The sequence below is a fragment of the Lates calcarifer genome, linkage group LG14, assembly GCF_001640805.2.
Source record: "Lates calcarifer isolate ASB-BC8 linkage group LG14, TLL_Latcal_v3, whole genome shotgun sequence".
Classification (NCBI taxonomy): domain Eukaryota; kingdom Metazoa; phylum Chordata; class Actinopteri; family Centropomidae; genus Lates; species Lates calcarifer.
The window spans coordinates 8,377,085-8,400,463 of NC_066846.1; the positions used below are offsets into that span (position 1 = coordinate 8,377,085).

General features: G+C 42.4%; 1 protein-coding gene across 2 annotated transcripts in view; it reads left to right on the forward strand.

Moving 5' to 3' along the window:
- The first annotated feature begins 1,762 nt into the window (after window positions 1-1,762).
- agfg2 (ArfGAP with FG repeats 2) overlaps window positions 1,763-23,379 on the forward strand; it is a 56,246-nt gene continuing 34,629 nt past the window's right edge. The window contains exons 1-7 of one of the 2 annotated variants that reach the window (XM_051075502.1): window positions 1,763-2,173; window positions 3,081-3,174; window positions 4,585-4,700; window positions 5,815-5,959; window positions 6,364-6,484; window positions 6,577-6,681; window positions 8,291-8,323. In XM_051075502.1, the coding sequence (XP_050931459.1) occupies window positions 2,007-2,173; window positions 3,081-3,174; window positions 4,585-4,700; window positions 5,815-5,959; window positions 6,364-6,484; window positions 6,577-6,681; window positions 8,291-8,323 (781 nt within the window). In that variant the 5' untranslated portion in view covers window positions 1,763-2,006. The remainder of the gene's footprint in view (window positions 2,174-3,080; window positions 3,175-4,584; window positions 4,701-5,814; window positions 5,960-6,363; window positions 6,485-6,576; window positions 6,682-8,290; window positions 8,324-23,379) is intronic. The other variant, XM_051075503.1, reaches the window with a different exon arrangement.

A 23,379-nucleotide genomic window follows, 5' to 3' on the forward strand; every position in this document is an offset into this window, starting at 1 on the left:
AATAGTTTAGATATGCTCTCTTACGACAAATAGCTTTCAAATTACGGCATTCCTGTGGGAATTTTATTTTGACGGCCAAGAAAAACAGGTTTGGTTCCAGCGACAAACTGTAGCTGTCTTTATTTAATGCACAATGACGACTCTCTATTAACTTCTCAGGAACTCTAAATCTACTTATATACTAATCAAAAAAGCGTTACGGTTTCTTTCCTGTCCCCCGCTGTCCTTAGCCGAGTCTCTTAAAAATAATCTGTCCCCTTTCCAGAGCGCGCCGGAGCGTCAGGAGCGCAGCGCAGCGCCAGATAAACGGGGGCGTGTGCGTAAATGGCGCACACACAGAGCGCAGCAGACTCAGACAGTCGGGGCAGACAGTCGGTTCTGAAAAAGAAAAATAAACGGTTGTCGGACGATGTCAAACTTGGCTGCTCGACAGGTTCTTATTTGTCTTTGACAGGAGATCCCCTACGCGTCTGTCCAAGTGTCAAGTCGGACAGAATTACAGTTGTCACATCCGGTGGATTTTTAAAAAATAAAGGCCTGGCCTGCGCTGTAACAATCGGAGGTTTCTCGAGAGATACGTTCAGCATTTTAAGTAAATGTGTAACCAGTAGCACCTTTTCCCCCCAGAGTGACTTTTGGCAGCTCAGTATGGACTTGGTTTATCATGCACACAAGTGACTGTAGATTCTTATGTAAAATTTAGATGAACCTACTGCATTATTCAAGATTGAATTAATAAATTAATTAAAGAATATGCTCCATGTTAGCATACTGTAATATTAGAAAGTATTAGAATTAGATTTTGGTGACAGTCTGGTGGTTTAGGGGTTAAGGCACTGACCAAACAGTTCACCTCAGGCCAAGGACCTTTGCAACATGTCATTCCCTGTCTTTCCCCCTCATTTCCTGTCAATTTTCCACCATCAGCTTTCTAGTAAAAGCATAAAAATGTAGATAGAAAAAACAACGTAGATTTTTCCACAGGATTGTTCTCAAGACAGATCAGGTGAAAATGCAGAGGGCCAGTTTGATATCTTTGCAGTAAGCGGTGCTTATTACAAAACAAATTAGCCAATTAATAAGGGGCTGTAGTTTAAATATGTAGCTTTACCAAAACTGCTCTTAAGAAGAATGTAGCTGTAACAAATCTCAAATTTCATGTCTCTCAGGTCCGTTCTGTTCTCTTTTTCAGAACACCTGAGGGTCTTAGACCCTGAGGCACTTGGTATTACATTAAGCAGCCTATTCAGATTACAAACGGGCCTGTTTTCTGAATAAATAGATAAATACAAGGAGCAAAATTAAGCCTGTAACAAACAGTCCCATCACAGGGATCACTAGTGGCTGCTCTGATACTATTCTTGCCACATGAATATTCAATCTCAGTCTAAACATGGAAGTGAAGTACATAAAATGTTCAGAAATACACGTGGACTTTCTGGTCAGATTGTTGTGTAATCTGTGGATTCCAAGGTCAGGAATGAACTGTTTCAAAAAGAAAGCTTCAATTTGACACCAGACATTAGATTTATTCCCTGGACTTTTATTTTTCTCATTTCAGGTCAAAGTAACCTGAAAATAACTGATTCACAGAGTACACATGGAGCAACTGGAAAATACCTTGACCTACTAACAGTTTTGATGGGATAACCAGTAGTTTATGTAGGATCGAGTTTTTAAAGCAACAGGCAACTTAGAAATAAATTTATCACTGTTATCTTAAGCGCCACCTGTTATTCGCTTTTATTTTGAAGAGAATCCCTAGTGTTTCCGGTGTGGTGTGCGGCTGCCTCTGTCTAACTTGACGCGCCTCTCCTCTGTGCAGCCATGCATTAGGGTGAAGCCGCATAAAAGCGTTTCCATAATGCGGGCGTGAGGTTGCGGAGTAAAAAGGGGGGGATCCAGGAGGAGGAGGACAGCGGGCCGTGTTACCGGCTTTACACCGAGCCTGTCCGCCGCCGCTGCCGCCGCACGGACACCGGAGAGAGAAAAAAATATCAAAAAACATGTCGAACCGAAAGCACCGGGACAACCAGGAGATCTGCGCCCGCAAGGTCCGCGAGCTGGCCCAGTCTGGAGTAAACAAACACTGCTTCGAGTGCAACCAGCCCGGGGTGACTTACACCGACATCACGGTGGGAAGCTTCGTCTGCACGTCGTGCTCCGGAATGCTGTGAGTAAAAAAAAATGAACGCGCCTGCCCCTCCTGGGTTTATTTACTGCTCATTTAGCATCAGTGTGTAGACAAACAGATACTGATAGAGCAGCGGAGTAAAAAGTACCAGGCCTGACATTTACACCGTGTGCACCACCCAGACTCAGATTTACAGGGTCTTATCTCTTTATTTTTTCCAGCGTAAACAGGGAAAGTGTTGGCGTGTGGTGCAACAGCCGAGGTTGTGTGTGCACAAATTTATTTACGCAGTGTCTCTCTCTCTCTCTCTCTCTCTCTCTCTCTCTCTCTCTCTCTCTCTGTTTCTCTGTCTCTCTCTCATGCGTGTCTTCCAACAGCTTCATAAACGACAGACCCGCTAGTTGGTCATTTTCCAGCTCTGAATTACGTTTCATTTCGTCACGGTGCAGGTTTGACATTACCTCTCTCTCCCTCTCCCTCTCTCTCTCTCTCTCTCCAGGCTCCTCTCCAGTGTGGGCGTGTATACTGTATGTGTGTGTGTGTGTGTATGTGCTGTCACATTTTGTTCTGCATGTTCAGCCTAGTCCCAGCACTCCTCAGGAAGACGGTTTCAGCACTTTATTGCGCAATCTTGCACAGTGTCCCACTTTGTGTCCCTGTGGCATGGAGAACAAAAAACAGGTTCTGGTTACTGAACAACACAAGTTCCTCTGTCACAAGAGGCTGGTGTGTGTGTGTGCGTTTGTGTGTGTGTGTGGCACCTTTTTCACAACAAATCTGCCCTTAAACTCACAGTCACGTGTCGAGTACTTCCTCTGCCACCTGCTCCATCCTCACGTCTTGTCTCAGAGACCAGGAATGACCACATATCTTCTTTTCCTGCCTTATTATTATTATTATTATTTAAAATCTAAATACCTTCCTCCATCTCTCCTCTGTGTCCCAGGAGAGGCCTCAACCCTCCCCATAGAGTCAAGTCTATCTCCATGACAACCTTCTCCCAACAGGAAGTGGAATTCCTGCAGAACCATGGCAACGAGGTGAGTGACATCCCACCTGGGGCTTCAGGTGCAAAGACAAAAAAACCCCAAAAAGAATCCAAGGTCACTGTTTGTTTTTCTTTGGTTCGAGTTCAGCTTTAAAAACAAAAACTCTCTGGTCCTGATATGGAATATGAAACGTCCCTCGTGGCTACCAGCTAAACCTGTCTTTGAGGTCAAGGGTTTTTTTTGAGAAGAATGCTACTGCCGGGGCAGTGCCAAGAAACAAAAGGACCAGCTCTGTTTGTCCCACCCAAACCACGATCTATTTCCTCTCTCTCTCTTACTCTGTGTGTGTGTGTGTGTGTGTGTGTGTGTGTGTGTAGGCCAGTAGTTCCCAAACTTTTTCCTTAAACCAGGGCGCCCCTTCAATGGCAAATGTCCTGCTCAGTACATAGTTTAGCCATAAATTTTTAGCAAAAAAAGCAAAAGTCTAATCTTGTCATCTTGTCAAATCACTAATCTGCTTATTGTTTTCTTTTTTTGTCCGACAAATGGTCTTAAATTCAAAAACATTCAGTTTGCTATCACATAAGACAAAGAAAAACAATCAAACCCTCACAACTAAGAGGCTAAAATCAAGAAATATTTGTCATTTTCTCAAGAAAAAACAATAATCTATGATCTAAATATTTTTCTTATTAATTAATTGTTTGAGGAGTCCTGTAAATATGTTGCTATTGCATCTTTTAAATGGTAAGATATTGGTATCAGGCTAAAAAATCCAGTATCAAGCTAGCTAGTGCTTGCGTTACTATGATAACCTGGAGTTGTCATGTGACCGTGCAGTATATTTAACAGGCAACTTTAGATATGTGTAGTGTATTTCCACTGTTTGAAAACTTAAAAACAAACATGTAGTAAATGTAAATGTTTTCATGTAGTAAAATATTATTAAACATGCAATAAAAAATGAAAATAAGTCCCCAACCATAGCACCCACTCTGGGATCCATGGGTGTAGGCAGCACTGGGCTTATATCACACAGATGAAGGGTGAAGCGTTTCAGGCTATCGAATTGAGTGCCGTCTGTTTTTATCAGCTCGCTCTTGGCCAGGATATGTGTGTGTGTGTGTGTGTGTGAGTCAAGTATAATGTGAGGAGAGGCAGAGGTGTGTATCGTCCAGATTTTCCTCCTCATCATCCTCTGTAGAGTGATCCGGTCAGTCATGATTTCGTAGGCAGTAATATTTGCCGCACTCTTGACTCTTGCGCCTGGAGATGAATCACTGATGAGGAAGTCTGTTTGTGTGTTTGCGAGAGACTAAATTCCAAACAAGAGCAGTGATTGTGGTTTGATTTTATGCTCCAGCAATTAGACACAACCCCCCAACCCCCTCTGATGCTGAACGACTTGCCAAAGCTGCATGATTTTTTTTTGTAAACAAAGTGTTTTCCCTGTGTGTTCAGGTCGGGAGGAGGACTTGGCTGTGTGTGTTTGACCCAAAGACGGACGGCTGCTCTGACATGAAGGACTCTCAGAAGTTCAAAGAGTTCCTCCAGGACAAATATGAAAAGAAAAAATGGTGAGGATTTTTGATTCATCTGCGGTAAAACATGATGTAACCAGTCAGGAGCGCAGGCGTAGAGGTGAATAGGGAATAACTGAATTGAATAATAAGTTGAGAAATCATAATAAAGGGATAGAAACTTTAATCCATACTGAATATCTCCACTTCTGAACTGCCATAAAATTTGCTACCTTCATGGTCCCCAGAGAATAAATCTTTATGACTTGCTGCTCCCCCTGACATTTCCTCTAGTGATTTAGAGAAATGTGTTGACAGGTGTCGGATGAATTCATGTCAGCCTCCGACCTGTAACTAGACCGAGTCAGAGATATCTGGAATTTCTGTCCCTGAAAATATCTCCCACTCGGTGAAAAGAACCACAGACACGTCAACAAGCACTACATCAAAATAAAATCCAATGTAAACACTTAAACAATCCAGCTAATTTTATAGGAGCTCCACACTGTTTGCTTGTGTCTGGTTTCATTTGGGAACAAGCTGCTACAAATACATTTCACAAAAAAGAAGCTAATTTGGTCTATTTATCTGGTGGGACTACACTATAGTGGTTAGCTTTAATTTTAGCATTAAGGCTAACCACTTACCCCAAAGTTGGGATAAGTGTTGTTTTTCCTGTTCCTCCCATTATTCCGATGTAGCATTACACCAGCATCTCAGAGGGCTTTACTGTTTGGAAGTTTGTTGATGTGAGCATGTTAGCATGCTGATTTTAGCATTTAGCTCATTGCACCGCCATGCCACAGTACAGTTTCACAGAACCACTAGCATGGCTTTGGAAAAAATCTTACAGATTCATTTTCTTTCCATGGGCTAATCAATGAATGGACAACATGTGATATTTTTTCAGTTCTAGAAGTGAAAGGGTGTAACAGGGCAGAATTAGACCCAAACAACAACTGTTTGTTCCAAAATTAGACATCTACAGTTTGAAATGGAGACTCCGCCTCAGGAATTTTAGCTCAAGGATAATAACTGCTTTTAGTGTATGAATGAAAAAATAGTTCCTGTTTTGGGTTTCGCTTCAAGCCCTGGAAATATTCTTAGTCGTGATGTTTGATAATTAGAGTATTAATTGTGCTTTTTATACTTCATGCTCCGTCTTTTGCAGGCATTTTTCCAAAAGTAAGAACCGCAGGGATGTGGAGGGTCCTTGGAGTCCTGGGGTCCAGGCCGTGCCCCCTTCCCACGGTCCCTTAGCGAGCCAGGCCCCCACCCATAACCTGCCCCACAACGCCAGAGCCACAAGGCCACTGGTAAAGAGGCTTAATGCACCCTAATTGTGCACATAATGGTTTGAGAGAGTGCTTCGAGATAAAAGTGAGGGGAGTGAAAGTGTGACGGTGAGGATTCAAGAGAGAAAGTGGGTGGGTGTGGTAGAAAAAGAGGAAGTGAAGGGAGACAAGTAGTTCACAGAGTTGCCAAAAAAGAAAATGAGACTAGAAGGTGAAGAAACGACCTGAATCCACTTTCCACGCTGCAGCAGAGAGACAGAGACTGATGGGTCGGACAGTAAGAAGGCCAGGTAGCCTCGACATCAAAGCTGCTGCTTATGAATTATTGAGAAAGCATGAAAGAGACTTCACTTCTTCAGCCTTTGTGTCTCTCTCTCCACCTACCACCTGCTTCTTTCTCTTTCTTCCCGTCTCTTGTCCTCTAGTCTCAGTCCCAGCTGCCGTCATGGGATCGAGCGCCTGCGATCTCGCCTGCCGACATGCGGACGGACGTGTTCACCGCTCGGCCGTCGCGCTCCCAGAGCTTCAGAGACCCCCCTCTGAAAGGTCGGAGGTTGATCTTTATCGGAGGAATGGATATTTCTGGACTAAAATCTGATCGATTCCCTCACTGCATCTGTCGCCTCTTTCCAACACAGATCCCACCCTGTGCGGGATAGAGAGACAGCGGCCAGGCTCCCTGTCGTCAGCGCTGGGAGCTCAGAGCCACGCCCCCTCCTTCCCCGCCCTCCCACGACCATCAGGTGTGTCCCCCACTGGAAGCTTTGTTTTCTTATAAATATAACATGCGCATAAATGCTTTGATCACAGATAAACCACACAAATCAATACATAGCATGTAATGAGTAGTATGATATATATGCACACTGATGGATATTTGTCCAGAAAAGTCTTATACCTCTCCCTGGTTGAGCCTTGGGTGGTGCGTGTGAGGTTGTTTCAAATGACTGTAAAGTATGTATCAATGTATGTGCTAAATATAGAGAAGGCTGCAGCCTCAGGTGTGTTCAGGGTTGATATGATGGTAATATAGCCTGTGAGATGATTATACTGTCATAGCTATTTCATAACATCTCTGGCTGTCTTAGGTTGCTGTGGGAAATATCAGAAATCAGTGACAGTATTGGATTTAATATGAGTTTTGCAGTGATGTGTTGCTGTACCAGTATTTTGGTTTTGTCAACGAATTCCATGAAAAGACCAAAACCAACAATGTGTTAATCCTGATTGTAGTCAAAGCCTGATACATCTTATTCCTCTGTGCTGCAGAGCTTGATCGTCGCCCAAAAACTATTAAAAACACATCGATAAGTTTCGCTGTTGCACTGGGTGACATGTTCCTTCATTACAGTCAACACTGTAGTTTATTTTGACTCAATCCTGATAGGTCAAGTCAAATTTTATTTATATAGTAGAGTATTACAACACTGTATGTGTTCTGTTGCTGTTAACACTCATGAGATCACCAAATGTGTATTCATCCACCGCTGAAAATAGTTCCCAACAAATCTGCAATTTCTTCTTGTCAGAGTAACGTTTGCCAAAAACTGTAGTGCTGTTTCAGAACATGATTAAGCCTTTTTTGAATGTATATATTCGTAACCAGTAGGAGTGTCACAGACAGGGTAGTGAAGTTGAAACGTATTGAGACCAACATGTTGCTGGTTTTGATCTCTTCATGAGATTTGTTGATAATAGCAGAAATGTTACGCCAGCCTTGCCCTTTAAGCAGCTTTCATCTATTCCTGGCAAGAGATTTGCCTGTTTGCTACTAATTAGATAAGGCATCAACTGTAGTAGCCTGCGTCTGATGAATATTAATGATGAATGTACTAAACTTAACCACTAACTGCCACAAGGTTTGTTATATTTCTGAACCCAGTTCCTCTTCCTAGTGCTCCCTGATGTGAGTTAAGGAAGGCGACGAGGCCACATGGATTGTCTTGGAAAAATAGACACTACACCCTAGAAAATTTGGCAGCGTGTAGTGTCAGCGTGTTGAATATTTCCATCGATTCTCGCTGATGATGTCGTCCACTCGTGGCTGTTGGCTCACACAGTGTCACTTTGGGAAGGACAGAGAGAGAGAGAAGCACTTCGGCTGCGGTCATAATTTTTCAGCTTGACAATGTTTTTCACCATATTGTGTGGGTCCATGTCGTCATCTTGGCGTTCTGGGCTGCTTTTCACGAAGAGCAAAATTCAACAGACTGCTTAGCTGACCACAGATGACAGAGGGATGATAGTTTCAATATGACGTCAGTGACACTTTCTCCTCTCCTCCCTCTATTTAACCCTCTTCCTCTTCTGTCTTTGTCTTATCTCGCTCTCCTCTCTTCCCCAACCTCGTAGCCAGTAGCTCTTTCAAAAACCACTTCACTTTAGGTAAGACACGGCACCAGCCGATGCATTTGAGTGTGTGCTGAATGGCTGGGATCAATACGCTTTTTCATGCTGTATCATTCATAATAGATGGCCAATCTGTGGGACGTGCAGACGCTGACCATGACTCACATGCATGTGAATTTGACTTTGTTTCAGAGCAGTTTGAGAAAAGACACAGCACTCTATATTCATTTAGCCACCCCGAGTCAGGGCTGGCCAGTGTCACATGCTGCAATTGGGGTCGATATTTTTCTTCATCAGTCAGGTTTCCCACTTCAAAGCCGAGATCTGAAGGCTGAGAGGGTCAAGGAGAGACACACACACACATACTGTTCCCTCAGAGGAAAAAGAACAAGTTTAAAGTAATGCTATTTTTAGGACGTAGCTGCTGCTGCCCCCGTCAGCAGAGGGCCGCTGATATTTCCCTCCACGTTGGTGTTGAAGCACTTAAAAACTATGTAGGGCACAGCTGTAATCCCACAACGCACATTAACATCCAAACAAATATTCTAGGAAGTTCAGGTATGTACGCAAAGATAAGCTGTGATAGGCCAAACTCTCCCGGAGCATATGATCATACCCCAGAAACATGCAGCTTGACTCCTGCATGCTTTATATCTTCTGATGATCTGTAACAGATCAAGTCTAGTCTGGTCTGTGTCACTGACTCCTCAGCTGACAGAGGAAAACAAGCTGTATCCCCACGCTAACATTATACTAGCATGCTCTGTGGCTAATGTTTGTGGAAAGCTTGCTACCTGGAAAGATGTTAATCATAATTTACTGCCTTTGTTACCGTCTAACATGTTTTTTGTTTGGTGCTTTGAAAACTATCCAAGAACTTGTTTGTTTGCTGCTCTGCCTTTCGATTTTTTTGTTAATGCTTAACCATGTTGACAGTAAATGCTACTTGTTATGTCAAGCTAATCCTGCCTTTGACAAGCCTCATAGCATGAAAATGTTATTGCAGCATGAGATAGATTACTTGATTTTAGATGTAGATGTTTTATGTGGTTTGAGTTAAGGCTTTGGCTTATGACTTTCTTTTTATCGTGTATGTACATATAAATAATGTTTTTTCTATGTTATATGTAACACTAAGTGCCAGCATAAAATCAGACTAATATTAATTAGGGCCCGAGCAACGAGTTGCGTGGGCCCAACGGGGCCATGCAACGAGTTGCAAGGACCCTCTTGTTTTCGTTCGGTTTATTATTATTAGGGCCCGAGCAACGAGTTGCGTGGGCCCAACGGGGCCATGCAACGAGTTGCAAGGACCCTCTTGTTTTCGTTCGGTTTATTATTATTAGGGCCCGAGCAACGAGTTGCGTGGGCCCAACGGGGCCATGCAACGAGTTGCAAGGACCCTCTTGTTTTCGTTCGGTTTATTATTATTAGGGCCCGAGCAACGAGTTGCGTGGGCCCAACGGGGCCATGCAACGAGTTGCAAGGACCCTCTTGTTTTCGGTCTGTTTATTATTATTATTATTATTATTATTATTATTATTATTATTTTTTTTCTTCTTTTTCCGCCTCTTAGATCGGCTTTTTGAGGGCCTTAACATGCGTGAAAACTTACCAAAATTTGCAGACGCGTCAGGCACGGCGAAAAATTTAATAATTTAGGGGTCTTGAGCATGGGCGTGGTAAAATGCCCTCGGTAGCGCCACCTACATTTTTAAACGGAACAGCCCCTCAAGCCTGTTGCGCCTAAAAATCTGAAAATCTGCACACATATGTAACATCCCATGACGCACCAAAAAGTCTCTTGGAGCCATATTCTAAACCCAACAGAAAGTATTTTTATTTTGACCGGAAGGTGAAAAAATTGTGTGTTTTTGGCCATTTCCAGGGGTCGCTTAAACGCGAACTAGTCCTAGACGCATTATCCGATTGACTTCAAAATTTGATAATTTGTTCTTAAGACATAGACGAAGTTAAATTGCAAAAGTTTCGGACTTTTCATTGAAGGGCGTGGAAGTTATGGCCCCTCAAAGTTCGATCACTCGCCACAAAACAGGAAGTTGCTTTAAATTTGCTATATTTCGGCCATACTTTGTCCAAACTGCATCAAACTTTACAGGATTGTTAATGGTACCTATCTGCACACATCCATATGTCAATATTCATACAATTGTTGTAGCACCACCTATTTATAGCAGGAAATGACATATTTTATAGTGTGATGTCCAGTTTCTAGACGGGTGACCAGATTCACTTCAAATGTTGTCAGGACAGACTTAAGGATTTTTGGAAGACTGGCTCCGAAAATTGTGAGTTTGGGTCGAAGCGTGTGCCGGTTCTGGCCCGTCAAAGTTCGGAAACCCAACTTCCTGTTTGAAACCTCAGATTTTGGGGTAACTTCCTGTTGCGACTCTCTACTTTATCCTACAGATGGAGCCATTGTATTACTCTTTGATGGGTTTTTGGAAGGGGGTCTCTGTGTGTGTGTGTCTGTGTGTGTCTGAGGGGGGAGGGGAAGAGGAGTTGATTGTGTCTGTGAGAAGCTGCCACAGGGAGGTTACAGTCAATAGAGCCATGAGCTGTCACAGATGATGAGCTCTGAATAATATTATCACAGAAAATAATTAGCATAAAAGCTTTTATTTAAAATTTTTACATCTGGGAAGTGTGAACTGTTACGCCAGCGTGTGCCCTGCGACCTGCGTTGACCCCGCGGTTGCCGGGGTCCCGCGGTCGCCGCTCCCCCGACGGACGCCGGGTGCGAGGGCCCGTTCAACGCTGCTCGCAGCTTTAATTATTATTATTATTATTTTTTTTCTTCTTTTTCCGCCTCTTTGATCGCCTTTTTGAGGGCCTTAAAATGCGTCAAAACTCCTGAAAATTTGCAGACGCGTCAGGCACGGCGAAAAATTTAAGAATTTAGGGGTCTTGAGCATGGGTGTGGCAAAATGGCCTCGGTAGCGCCACCTACATTTTTAACGGAACAGCCCCTCAAGCCCGTTGCGCCTAAAAATCTGAAAATCTGCACACATATGTAACATCCCATGACGCACCAAAAAGTCTCTTGGAGCCATATTCTAAACCCAACAGAAAGTATTTTTATTTTGACCGGAAGGTGAAAAAATTGTGTGTTTTTGGCCATTTCCAGGGGTCGCTTGAACGCGAACTAGTCCTAGACGCATTATCCGATTGACTTCAAAATTTGATAATTTGTTCTTAAGACATAGACGAAGTTAAATTGCAAAAGTTTCGGACTTTTCATTGAAGGGCGTGGAAGTTTATGGCCCTCAAAGTTCGATCACTCGCCACAAAAACAGGAAGTTGCTTTAAATTTGCTATATTTCGGCCATACTTTGTCCAAACTGCATCAAACTTTACAGGATTGTTAATGGTACCTATCTGCACACATCCATATGTCAATATTCATACAATTGTTGTAGCACCACCTATTTATAGCAGGAAATGACATATTTTATAGTGTGATGTCCAGTTTCTAGACGGGTGACCAGATTCACTTCAAATGTTGTCAGGACAGACTTAAGGATTTTTGGAAGACTGGCTCCGAAAATTGTGAGTTTGGGTCGAAGCGTGTGCCGGTTCTGGCCCGTCAAAGTTCGGAAACCCAACTTCCTGTTTGAAACCTCAGATTTTGGGGTAACTTCCTGTTGCGACTCTCTACTTTATCCTACAGATGGAGCCATTGTATTACTCTTTGATGGGTTTTTGGAAGGGGGTCTGTGTGTGTGTGTGTCTGTGTGTGTCTGAGGGGGGAGGGGAAGAGGAGTTGATTGTGTCTGTGAGAAGCTGCCACAGGGAGGTTACAGTCAATAGAGCCATGATCTGTCACAGATGATGAGCTCTGAATAATATTATCACAGAAAATAATTAGCATAAAAGCTTTTATTTAAAATTTTTACATCTGGGAAGTGTGAACTGTTACGCCAGCGTGTGCCCTGCGACCTGCGTTGACCCCGCGGTTGCCGGGGTCCCGCGGTCGCCGCTCCCCCGACGGACGCCGGGTGCGAGGGCCCGTTCAACGCTGCTCGCAGCTTTAATTAGGGCCCGAGCAACGAGTTGCGTGGGCCCAACGGGCCATGCAACGAGTTGCAAGGACCCTCTTGTTTTCGTTCGGTTTATTATTATTAGGGCCCGAGCAACGAGTTGCGTGGGCCCAACGGGGCCATGCAACGAGTTGCAAGACCCTCTTGTTTTCGTTCGGTTTATTATTATTATTATTATTATTATTTTTTTCTTCTTTTTCCGCCTCTTTGATCGCCTTTTTGAGGGCCTTAAAATGCGTCAAAACTCCTGAAAATTTGCAGACGCGTCAGGCACGGCGAAAAATTTAAGAATTTAGGGGTCTTGAGCATGGGTGTGGCAAAATGGCCTCGGTAGCGCCACCTACATTTTTAACGGAACAGCCCCTCAAGCCCGTTGCGCCTAAAAAATCTGAAAATCTGCACACATATGTAACATCCCATGACGCACCAAAAAGTCTCTTGGAGCCATATTCTAAACCCAACAGAAAGTATTTTTATTTTGACCGGAAGGTGAAAAAATTGTGTGTTTTTGGCCATTTCCAGGGGTCGCTTGAACGCGAACTAGTCCTAGACGCATTATCCGATTGACTTCAAAATTTGATAATTTGTTCTTAAGACATAGACGAAGTTAAATTGCAAAAGTTTCGGACTTTTCATTGAAGGGCGTGGAAGTTATGGCCCCTCAAAGTTCGATCACTCGCCACAAAACAGGAAGTTGCTTTATATTTGCTATATTTCGGCCATACTTTGTCCAAACTGCATCAAACTTTACAGGATTGTTAATGGTACCTATCTGCACACATCCATATGTCAATATTCATACAATTGTTGTAGCGCCACCTATTTATAGCAGGAAATGACATATTTTATAGTGTGATGTCCAGTTTCTAGACGGGTGACCAGATTCACTTCAAATGTTGTCAGCCCCTCCTTGACAATTTTTGGAAGATGTCCTCCGAAAATTGTGAGTTTTGGTCGAAGCGTGTGCCTGTTCTGGCCCGTCAAAGTTCGGAAACCCCAACTTCCTGTTTGAAACCTCAGATTTTGGGGGTAACTTCCTGTTTTGCGACTCTCTACTTTATCCTATAGATGGGAGCCATTGTATTACTCTTTGATGGGTTTTTGGAGGGGGGTCTCTGTGGTGTGTGTGTGTGTGTGGTGTTTGTGTTTGTGTTTGAGGGGGGGAGGGGAAGAGGAGTTGATTGAGTCTGTGAGAAGCTGCCACAGAGAGGTTACAGTCAGGAGAAGCCAAGAGCTGCTTTCACACTGCGGTATAAAAATTCAGTTAAGTTATTTTAAATTTGTTGCAACAAATTCAGGTTTCTTACAGCATTTTCCTATTGAAAACTAAATTCTACCTGAAATGTATCAATAAAAATCTTCTTTTGCAGTTAATGTCACCAGTTTATAGTTTAGTTTTAATAGCATTCCCTGTCACTGATGTGCCTTTAATTATCGGTTCTATCAGGGATCATTTATGTGTTTATCTTACGGGGGTGAGCCACCTCACAGGTTGGTTATATTACCTGTTGACCTCAGCTCAGTGAGCTAAGACAATGTTTAATGCAGTGTTTTTTCTGATATGAAAATGGATATTATTCAGCACATCTAACCTCAGCAGGCCCCTCTTCAGAAACTCATATCTGCAGATGTCAAAGCTGGCTCAAAAAATTAAACTGGCTTCAAATTAATTTGAAGGAATTGTAGGTTATTTGAATTCATGTAATCTTACCGTCTCCCCTTGACCAAAGTCTTTACAGTTTGGTTTTGATCAGTTAGGAAATTTCACAAGGGTCGGCTGATATTTTCATGTTACACAGTGTACAGCGACAGGAAAAGTGCAGCTAGGTCCACCGGCGTCGAGGTGAACCAGCTGAATATAAGCCACTCAAGTTGACGACAAGTGCATTGAAAAGTAAAAGCTGCTGGCCTTTACCTTTTCTTTGTCAAAGCGCCTGTTCGCCAGTAGTTAGTAAAGTAATATTTTCAGCGTTGTCCACAGTCTCATGACATGTTTAACACGAAGCACAGCACGCTGGTTAAGCTCATGGCAAACTGTTACTAACAGCTAAAATGAAAGCTTGTCTGTATGTAGTAACTGGTTAGTTTGTCACTAATCTCCAAATTTTGCAAATTGCTATAAACTTCACTCTCTTAAACCAGTAACAGTCTGAGCTGGACTGATAGGGGTCTGTATGGATAAAGATAAAATCCTAATGATACCCATCCCTACAGCTGGTTAGTGGCTTCGCCCTGACTTTAGGCAGATGAGATATTCACTGTTCAAATAACTTCATTATAACCCTTGTTTAAGCATAAATGATTTATATATGCACCCAATAACAGAACTTGCAAAAAAATGCTTTTGCTCAAAGCTCAAAGCTTGTAAACTCAAGTTAAAACTGAGTTTTATCTCCTTTTGGGAGGGGTATCTGTGTGTGTGTGTGTGTGTGTGTTTGTGTTTGTGTTTGAGGGGGAGGGGAAGAGGAGTTGATTGAGTCTGTGAGAAGCTGCCACAGAGAGGTTACAGTCAGGAGAGCCAAGAGCTGTCACAGATGATGAGCTCTGAAAAATATTATCACAGAAAATAATTAGCATAAAAGCTTTATTTTAAATTTTTACATCTCGGAAGTGTGAACTGTTACGCCAGCGTGTGCCCTGCGACCTGCGTTGACCCCGCGGTTGCCGGGGTCCGCGGTCGCCGCTCCCCCGACGGCGCCGGGGTGCGAGGGCCCGTTCAACGCTGCTCGCAGCTACTGCGTTTTAATTATTATTATTATTATTATTATTATTTTTTTTCTTCTTTTCCGCCTCTTTGATCGGCTTTTTGAAGGCCTTAACATGCGTCAAAACTCCTGAAAATTTGCAGACGCGTCAGGCACGGCGAAAAATTTAATAATTTAGGGGTCTTGAGCATGGGTGTGGCAAAATGCCTCGGTAGCGCCACCTACATTTTTAACGGAACAGCCCCTCAAGCCCGTTGCGCCTAAAAATCTGAAAATCTGCACACATATGTAACATCCCATGACGCACCAAAAAGTCTCTTGGAGCCATATTCTAAACCCAACAGAAAGTATTTTTATTTTGACCGGAAGGTGAAAAAATTGTGTGTTTTTGGCCATTTCCAGGGGTCGCTTGAACGCGAACTAGTCCTAGACGCATTATCCGATTGACTTCAAAATTGATAATTTGTTCTTAAGACATAGACGAAGTTAAATTGCAAAAGTTTTGACTTTTCATTGAAGGGCGTGGAAGTTATGGCCCCTCAAAGTTCGATTCACTCGCCACAAAACAGGAAGTTGCTTTATTTTGCTATATTTCGGCCATACTTTGTCCAAACTGCATCAAACTTTACAGGATTGTTAATGGTACCTATCTGCACACATCCATATGTCAATATTCATACAATTGTTGTAGCACCACCTATTTATAGCAGGAAATGACATATTTTATAGTGTGATGTCCAGTTTCTAGACGGGTGACCAGATTCACTTCAAATGTTGTCAGCCCCTCCTTGACAATTTTTGGAAGAAGTCCTCCGAAAATTGTGAGTTTGGGTCGAAGCGTGTGCCGGTTCTGGCCCGTCAAAGTTCGGAAACCCAACTTCCTGTTTGAAACCTCAGATTTTGGGTAACTTCCTGTTGCGACTCTCTACTTTATCCTACAGATGGAGCCATTGTATTACTCTTTGATGGGTTTTTGGAAGGGGGTCTCTGTGTGTGTGTGTGTGTGTGTGTGTGTGTGTGTGTGTGTGTGTGTGGTTGAGGGGGGAGGGAAGAGGAGTTGATTGAGTCTGTGAGAAGCTGCCACAGGGAGGTTACAGTCAAGAGAGCCAAGAGCTGTCACAGATGATGAGCTCTGAAAAATATTATCACAGAAAATAATTAGCATAAAAGCTTTTATTTTAAATTTGTTGCAACAAATTCAGGTTTCTTACAGCATTTTCCTTATTGAAAACTAAATTCTACCTGAAATGTATCAATAAAAATCTTCTTTTGCAGTTAATGTCACCAGTTTATAGTTTAGTTTTAATAGCATTCCCTGTCACTGATGTGCCTTTAATTATCGGTTCTATCAGGGATCATTTATGTGTTTATCTTACGGGGTGAGCCACCTCACAGGTTGGTTATATTACCTGTTGACCTCAGCTCAGTGAGCTAAGACAATGTTTAATGCAGTGTTTTTTCTGATATGAAAATGGATATTATTCAGCACATCTAACCTCAGCAGGCCCCTCTTCAGAAACTCATATCTGCAGATGTCAAAGCTGGCTCAAACGTTGTCCACAGTCTCATGACATGTTTAACACGAAGCACAGCACGCTGGTTAAGCTCATGGCAAACTGTTACTAACAGCTAAAATGAAAGCTTGTCTGTATGTAGTCTAACTGGTTAGTTTGTCACTAATCTCCAAATTTTGCAAATTGCTATAAACTTCACTCTCTTAAACCAGTAACAGTCTGAGCTGGACTGATAGGGGTCTGTATGGATAAAGATAAAATCCTAATGATACCCATCCCTACAGCTGGTTAGTGGCTTCGCCCTGACTTTAGGCAGATGAGATATTCACTGTTCAAATAACTTCATTATAACCCTTGTTTAAGCATAAATGATTTATATATGCACCCAATAACAGAACTTGCAAAAAAATGCTTTTGCTCAAAGCTCAAAGCTTGTAAACTCAAGTTAAAACTGAGTTTTATCTCCTTTTGGGAGGGGTATCTGTGTGTGTGTGTTGTGTTTGTGTTTGTGTTTGTGTTTGAGGGGGAGGGGAAGAGGAGTTGATTGAGTCTGTGAGAAGCTGCCACAGAGAGGTTACAGTCAGGAGAGCCAAGAGCTGTCACAGATGATGAGCTCTGAAAAATATTATCACAGAAAATAATTAGCATAAAAGCTTTTATTTAAATTTTTACATCTCGGAAGTGTGAACTGTTACGCCAGCGTGTGCCCTGCGACCTGCGTTGACCCCGCGGTTGCCGGGGTCCCGCGGTCGCCGCTCCCCCGACGGCGCCGGGTGCGAGGGCCCGTTCAACGCTGCTCGCAGCTTTAATTATTATTATTATTATTTTTTTTCTTCTTTTTCCGCCTCTTTGATCGCTTTTTGAGGCCTTAACATGCGTCAAAACTCCAAAATTTGCAGACGCGTCAGGCACGGCGAAAAATTTAATAATTTAGGGGTCTTGAGCATGGGCGTGGTAAAATGCCCTCGGTAGCGCCACCTACATTTTTAAACGGAACAGCCCCTCAAGCCCGTTGCGCCTAAAAATCTGAAAATCTGCACACATATGTAACATCCCATGACGCACCAAAAAGTCTCTTGGAGCCATATTCTAAACCCAACAGAAAGTATTTTTATTTTGACCGGAAGGTGAAAAAATTGTGTGTTTTTGGCCATTTCCAGGGGTCGCTTGAACGCGAACTAGTCCTAGACGCATTATCCGATTGACTTCAAAACTTGATATTTGTTCTTAAGACATAGACGATGTTAAATTGCAAATTTTGACTTTTGTTGAAGGGCGTGGAAGTTATGGCCCCTCAAAGTTCGATTACTCGCCACGAAACAGGAAGTTGCTTTATTTTGCTATATTTCGGCCATACTTTGTCCAAACTGCATCAAACTTTACAGGATTGTTAATGGTACCTATCTGCACACATCCATATGTCAATATTCATACAATTGTTGTAGCCCACCTATTTATAGCAGGAAATGACATATTTTATAGTGTGATGTCCAGTTTCTAGACGGGTGACCAGATTCACTTCAAATGTTGTCAGCCCCTCCTTGACAATTTTTGGAAGAGTCCTCCGAAAATTGTGAGTTTTGGTCGAAGCGTGTGCCGGTTCTGGCCCGTCAAAGTTCGGAAACCCAACTTCCTGTTTGAAACCTCAGATTTTGGGGTAACTTCCTGTTGCGACTCTCTACTTTATCCTACAGATGGAGCCATTGTATTACTCTTTGATGGGTTTTTGGAAGGGGGTCTCTGTGTGGTGTGTGTGTGTGTGTGTTGAGGGGGGAGGGGAAGAGGAGTTGATTGAGTCTGTGAGAAGCTGCCACAGGGAGGTTACAGTCAAGAGAGCCAAGAGCTGTCACAGATGATGAGCTCTGAAAAATATTATCACAGAAAATAATTAGCATAAAAGCTTTTATTTTAAATTTGTTGCAACAAATTCAGGTTTCTTACAGCATTTTCCTTATTGAAAACTAAATTCTACCTGAAATGTATCAATAAAAATCTTCTTTTGCAGTTAATGTCACCAGTTTATAGTTTAGTTTTAATAGCATTCCCTGTCACTGATGTGCCTTTAATTATCGGTTCTATCAGGGATCATTTATGTGTTTATCTTACGGGGGTGAGCCACCTCACAGGTTGGTTATATTACCTGTTGACCTCAGCTCAGTGAGCTAAGACAATGTTTAATGCAGTGTTTTTCTGATATGAAAATGGATATTATTCAGCACATCTAACCTCAGCAGGCCCCTCTTCAGAAACTCATATCTGCAGATGTCAAAGCTGGCTCAAAAAATTAAACTGGCTTCAAATTAATTTGAAGGAATTGTAGGTTATTTTGAATTCATGTAATCTTACCATATGTCTCCCTTGACCAAAGCTGAGCGTGGATTGATGCTGTCTTTACAGTTTGGTTTTGATCAGTTAGGAAATTTCACAAGGGTCAGCTGATTTTTTCGTGTTACTCAGTGTACGGCGACAGGAAAAGTGCACTACATCCACCGGCGTCGAGGTGAACCAGCTGAATATAAGCCACTCAAGTTGACGACAAGTGCATTGAAAAGTAAAAGCTGCTGGCCTTTACCTTTTCTTTGTCAAAGCGCCTGTTCGCCAGTAGTTAGTAAAGTAATATTTTCAGCGTTGTCCACAGTCTCATGACATGTTTAACAGGAAGCACAGCACGCTGGTTAAGCTCATGGCAAACTGTTACTAACAGCTAAAATGAAAGCTTGTCTGTATGTAGTCTAACTGGTTAGTTTGTCACTAATCTCCAAATTTTGCAAATTGCTATAAACTTCACTCTCTTAAACCAGTAACAGTCTGAGCTGGACTGATAGGGGTCTGTATGGATAAAGATAAAATCCTAATGATACCCATCCCTACAGCTGGTTAGTGGCTTCGCCCTGACTTTAGGCAGATGAGATATTCACTGTTCAAATAACTTCATTATAAGCCTTGTTTAAGCATAAATGATTTATATATGCACCCAATAACAGAACTTAAAAAAATGCTTTTGCTCAAAGCTCAAAGCTTTTAAACTCAAGTTAAAACTGAGTTTTATCTCCTTTTGGGAGGGGTATCTGTGTGTGTGTGTGTGTGTGTGTGTGTGTGTGTTGTGTTTGTGTTTGAGGGGGGAGGGGAAGAGGAGTTGATTGAGTCTGTGAGAAGCTGCCACAGAGAGGTTACAGTCAGGAGAGCCAAGAGCTGTCACAGATGATGAGCTCTGAAAAATATTATCACAGAAAATAATTAGCGTAAAAGCTTTTATTTAAAATTTTTACATCTCGGAAGTGTGAACTGTTACGCCAGCGTGTGCCCTGCGACCTGCGTTGACCCCGCGGTTGCCGGGTCCCGCGGTCGCCGCTCCCCCGACGGGCGCCGGGTGCGAGGGCCCGTTCAACGCTGCTCGCAGCTTTATTATTATTATTATTATTATTATTTTTTTTCTTCTTTTTCCGCCTCTTAGATCGGCTTTTTGAGGGCCTTAACATGCGTGAAAACTTACCAAAATTTGCAGACGCGTCAGGCACGGCGAAAAATTTAATAATTTAGGGGTCTTGAGCATGGGCGTGGTAAAATGCCCTCGGTAGCGCCACCTACATTTTTAAACGGAACAGCCCCTCAAGCCCGTTGCGCCTAAAAATCTGAAAATCTGCACACATATGTAACATCCCATGACGCACCAAAAAGTCTCTTGGAGCCATATTCTAAACCCAACAGAAAGTATTTTTATTTTGACCGGAAGGTGAAAAAATTGTGTGTTTTTGGCCATTTCCAGGGGTCGCTTGAACGCGAACTAGTCCTAGACGCATTATCCATTGACTTCAAAACTTAATAGTATGTTCTTAAGACATAGACGATGTTAAATTGCGGCAGATTTTGAGTTTTTGTTGAAGGGCGTGGAAGTTATGGCCCCTCAAAGTTCGATTACTCGCCACGAAACAGGAAGTTGCTTTATTTTTGCTATATTTCGGCCATACTTTGTCCAAACTGCATCAAACTTTACAGGATTGTTAATGGTACCTATCTGCACACATCCATATGTCAATATTCATACAATTGTTGTAGCGCCACCTATTTATAGCAGGAAATGACATATTTTATAGTGTGATGTCCAGTTTCTAGACGGGTGACCAGATTCACTTCAAATGTTGTCAGCCCCTCCTTGACAATTTTTGGAAGACTGGCTCCGAAAATTGTGAGTTTGGGTCGAAGCGTGTGCCGGTTCTGGCCCGTCAAAGTTCGGAAACCCAACTTCCTGTTTGAAACCTCAGATTTTGGGGTAACTTCCTGTTGCGACTCTCTACTTTATCCTACAGATGGAGCCATTGTATTACTCTTTGATGGGTTTTTGGAAGGGGGTCTCTGTGTGTGTGTGTCTGTGTGTGTGTGTTTGAGGGGGGAGGGGAAGAGGAGTTGATTGAGTCTGTGAGAAGCTGCCACAGGGAGGTTACAGTCAAGAGAGCCATGAGCTGTCACAGATGATGAGTTCTGAAAAATATTATCACAGAAAATAATTAGCATAAAAGCTTTTATTTTAAATTTGTTGCAACAAATTCAGGTTTCTTACAGCATTTTCCTTATTGAAAACTAAATTCTACCTGAAATGTATCAATAAAAATCTTCTTTTGCAGTTAATGTCACCAGTTTATAGTTTAGTTTTAATAGCATTCCCTGTCACTGATGTGCCTTTAATTATCGGTTCTATCAGGGATCATTTATGTGTTTATCTTACGGGGGTGAGCCACCTCACAGGTTGGTTATATTACCTGTTGACCTCAGCTCAGTGAGCTAAGACAATGTTTAATGCAGTGTTTTTTCTGATATGAAAATGGATATTATTCAGCACATCTAACCTCAGCAGGCCCCTCTTCAGAAACTCATATCTGCAGATGTCAAAGCTGGCTCAAAAAATTAAACTGGCTTCAAATTAATTTTAAGGAATTGTAGGTTATTTTGAATTCATGTAATCTGTTAGTCTCCCCTTGACCAAAGCTGAGCGTGGATTGATGCTGTCTTTACAGTTTGGTTTTGATCAGTTAGGAAATTTCACACGGGGTCAGCTGATTTTTTCGTGTTACTCAGTGTACGGCGACAGGAAAAGTGCACTAGGTCCACGGGCGTCGAGGTGAACCAGCTGAATATAAGCCACTCAAGTTGACGACAAGTGCATTGAAAAGTAAAAGCTGCTGGCCTTTACCTTTTCTTTGTCAAAGCGCCTGTTCGGCAAGTAGTTAGTAAAGTAATATTTTCAGCCTTGTCCACAGTCTCATAACATGTTTAACAGGAAGCACAGCACGCTGGTTAAGCTCATGGCAAACTGTTACTAACAGCTAAAATGAAAGCTTGTCTGTATGTAGTCTAACTGGTTAGTTTGTCACTAATCTCCAAATTTTGCAAATTGCTATAAACTTCACTCTCTTAAACCAGTAACAGTCTGAGCTGGACTGATAGGGGTCTGTATGGATAAAGATAAAATCCTAATGATACCCATCCCTACAGCTGGTTAGTGGCTTCGCCCTGACTTTAGGCAGATGAGATATTCACTGTTCAAATAACTTCATTATAAGCCTTGTTTAAGCATAAATGATTTATATATGCACCCAATAACAGAACTTAAAAAAATGCTTTTGCTCAAAGCTCAAAGCTTTTAAACTCAAGTTAAAACTGAGTTTTATCTCCTTTTGGAGGGGGTATCTGTGTGTGTGTGTGTGTGTGTGTGTGTGTGTGTTTGTGTTTGTGTTGAGGGGGAGGGGAAGAGGAGTTGATTGAGTCTGTGAGAAGCTGCCACAGGGAGGTTACAGTCAGAGAGCCAAGAGCTGTCACAGATGATGAGCTCTGAAAAATATTATCACAGAAAATAATTAGCGTAAAAGCTTTTATTTAAAATTTTTACATCTGGGAAGTGTGAACTGTTACGCCAGCGTGTGCCCTGCGACCTGCGTTGACCCCGCGGTTGCCGGGGTCCCGCGGTCGCCGCTCCCCGACGGGCGCCGGGTGCGAGGGCCCGTTCAACGCTGCTCGCAGCTTTAATTTTATTTTTATTAGTTTTTTTTTACTTTTTTTCTATTATTATTATTATTATTATTATTCTTCTTTTTCCGCCTCTTTGATCGCCTTTTTGAGGGCCTTAACATGCGTCAAAACTCCTGAAAATTTGCAGACGCGTCAGGCACGGCGAAAAATTTAAGAATTTAGGGGTCTTGAGCATGGGTGTGGCAAAATGGCCTCGGTAGCGCCACCTACATTTTTAACGGAACAGCCCCTCAAGCCCGTTGCGCCTAAAAATCTGAAAATCTGCACACATATGTAACATCCCATGACGCACCAAAAAGTCTCTTGGAGCCATATTCTAAACCCAACAGAAAGTATTTTTATTTTGACCGGAAGGTGAAAAAATTGTGTGTTTTTGGCCATTTCCAGGGGTCGCTTGAACGCGAACTAGTCCTAGACGCATTATCCGATTGACTTCAAAATTTGATAATTTGTTCTTAAGACATAGACGAAGTTAAATTGCAAAAGTTTCGGACTTTTCATTGAAGGGCGTGGAAGTTATGGCCCCTCAAAGTTCGATTACTCGCCACGAAACAGGAAGTTGCTTTATTTTGCTATATTTCGGCCATACTTTGTCCAAACTGCATCAAACTTTACAGGATTGTTAATGGTACCTATCTGCACACATCCATATGTCAATATTCATACAATTGTTGTAGCACCACCTATTTATAGCAGGAAATGACATATTTTATAGTGTGATGTCCAGTTTCTAGACGGGTGACCAGATTCACTTCAAATGTTGTCAGCCCCTCCTTGACATTTTTGGA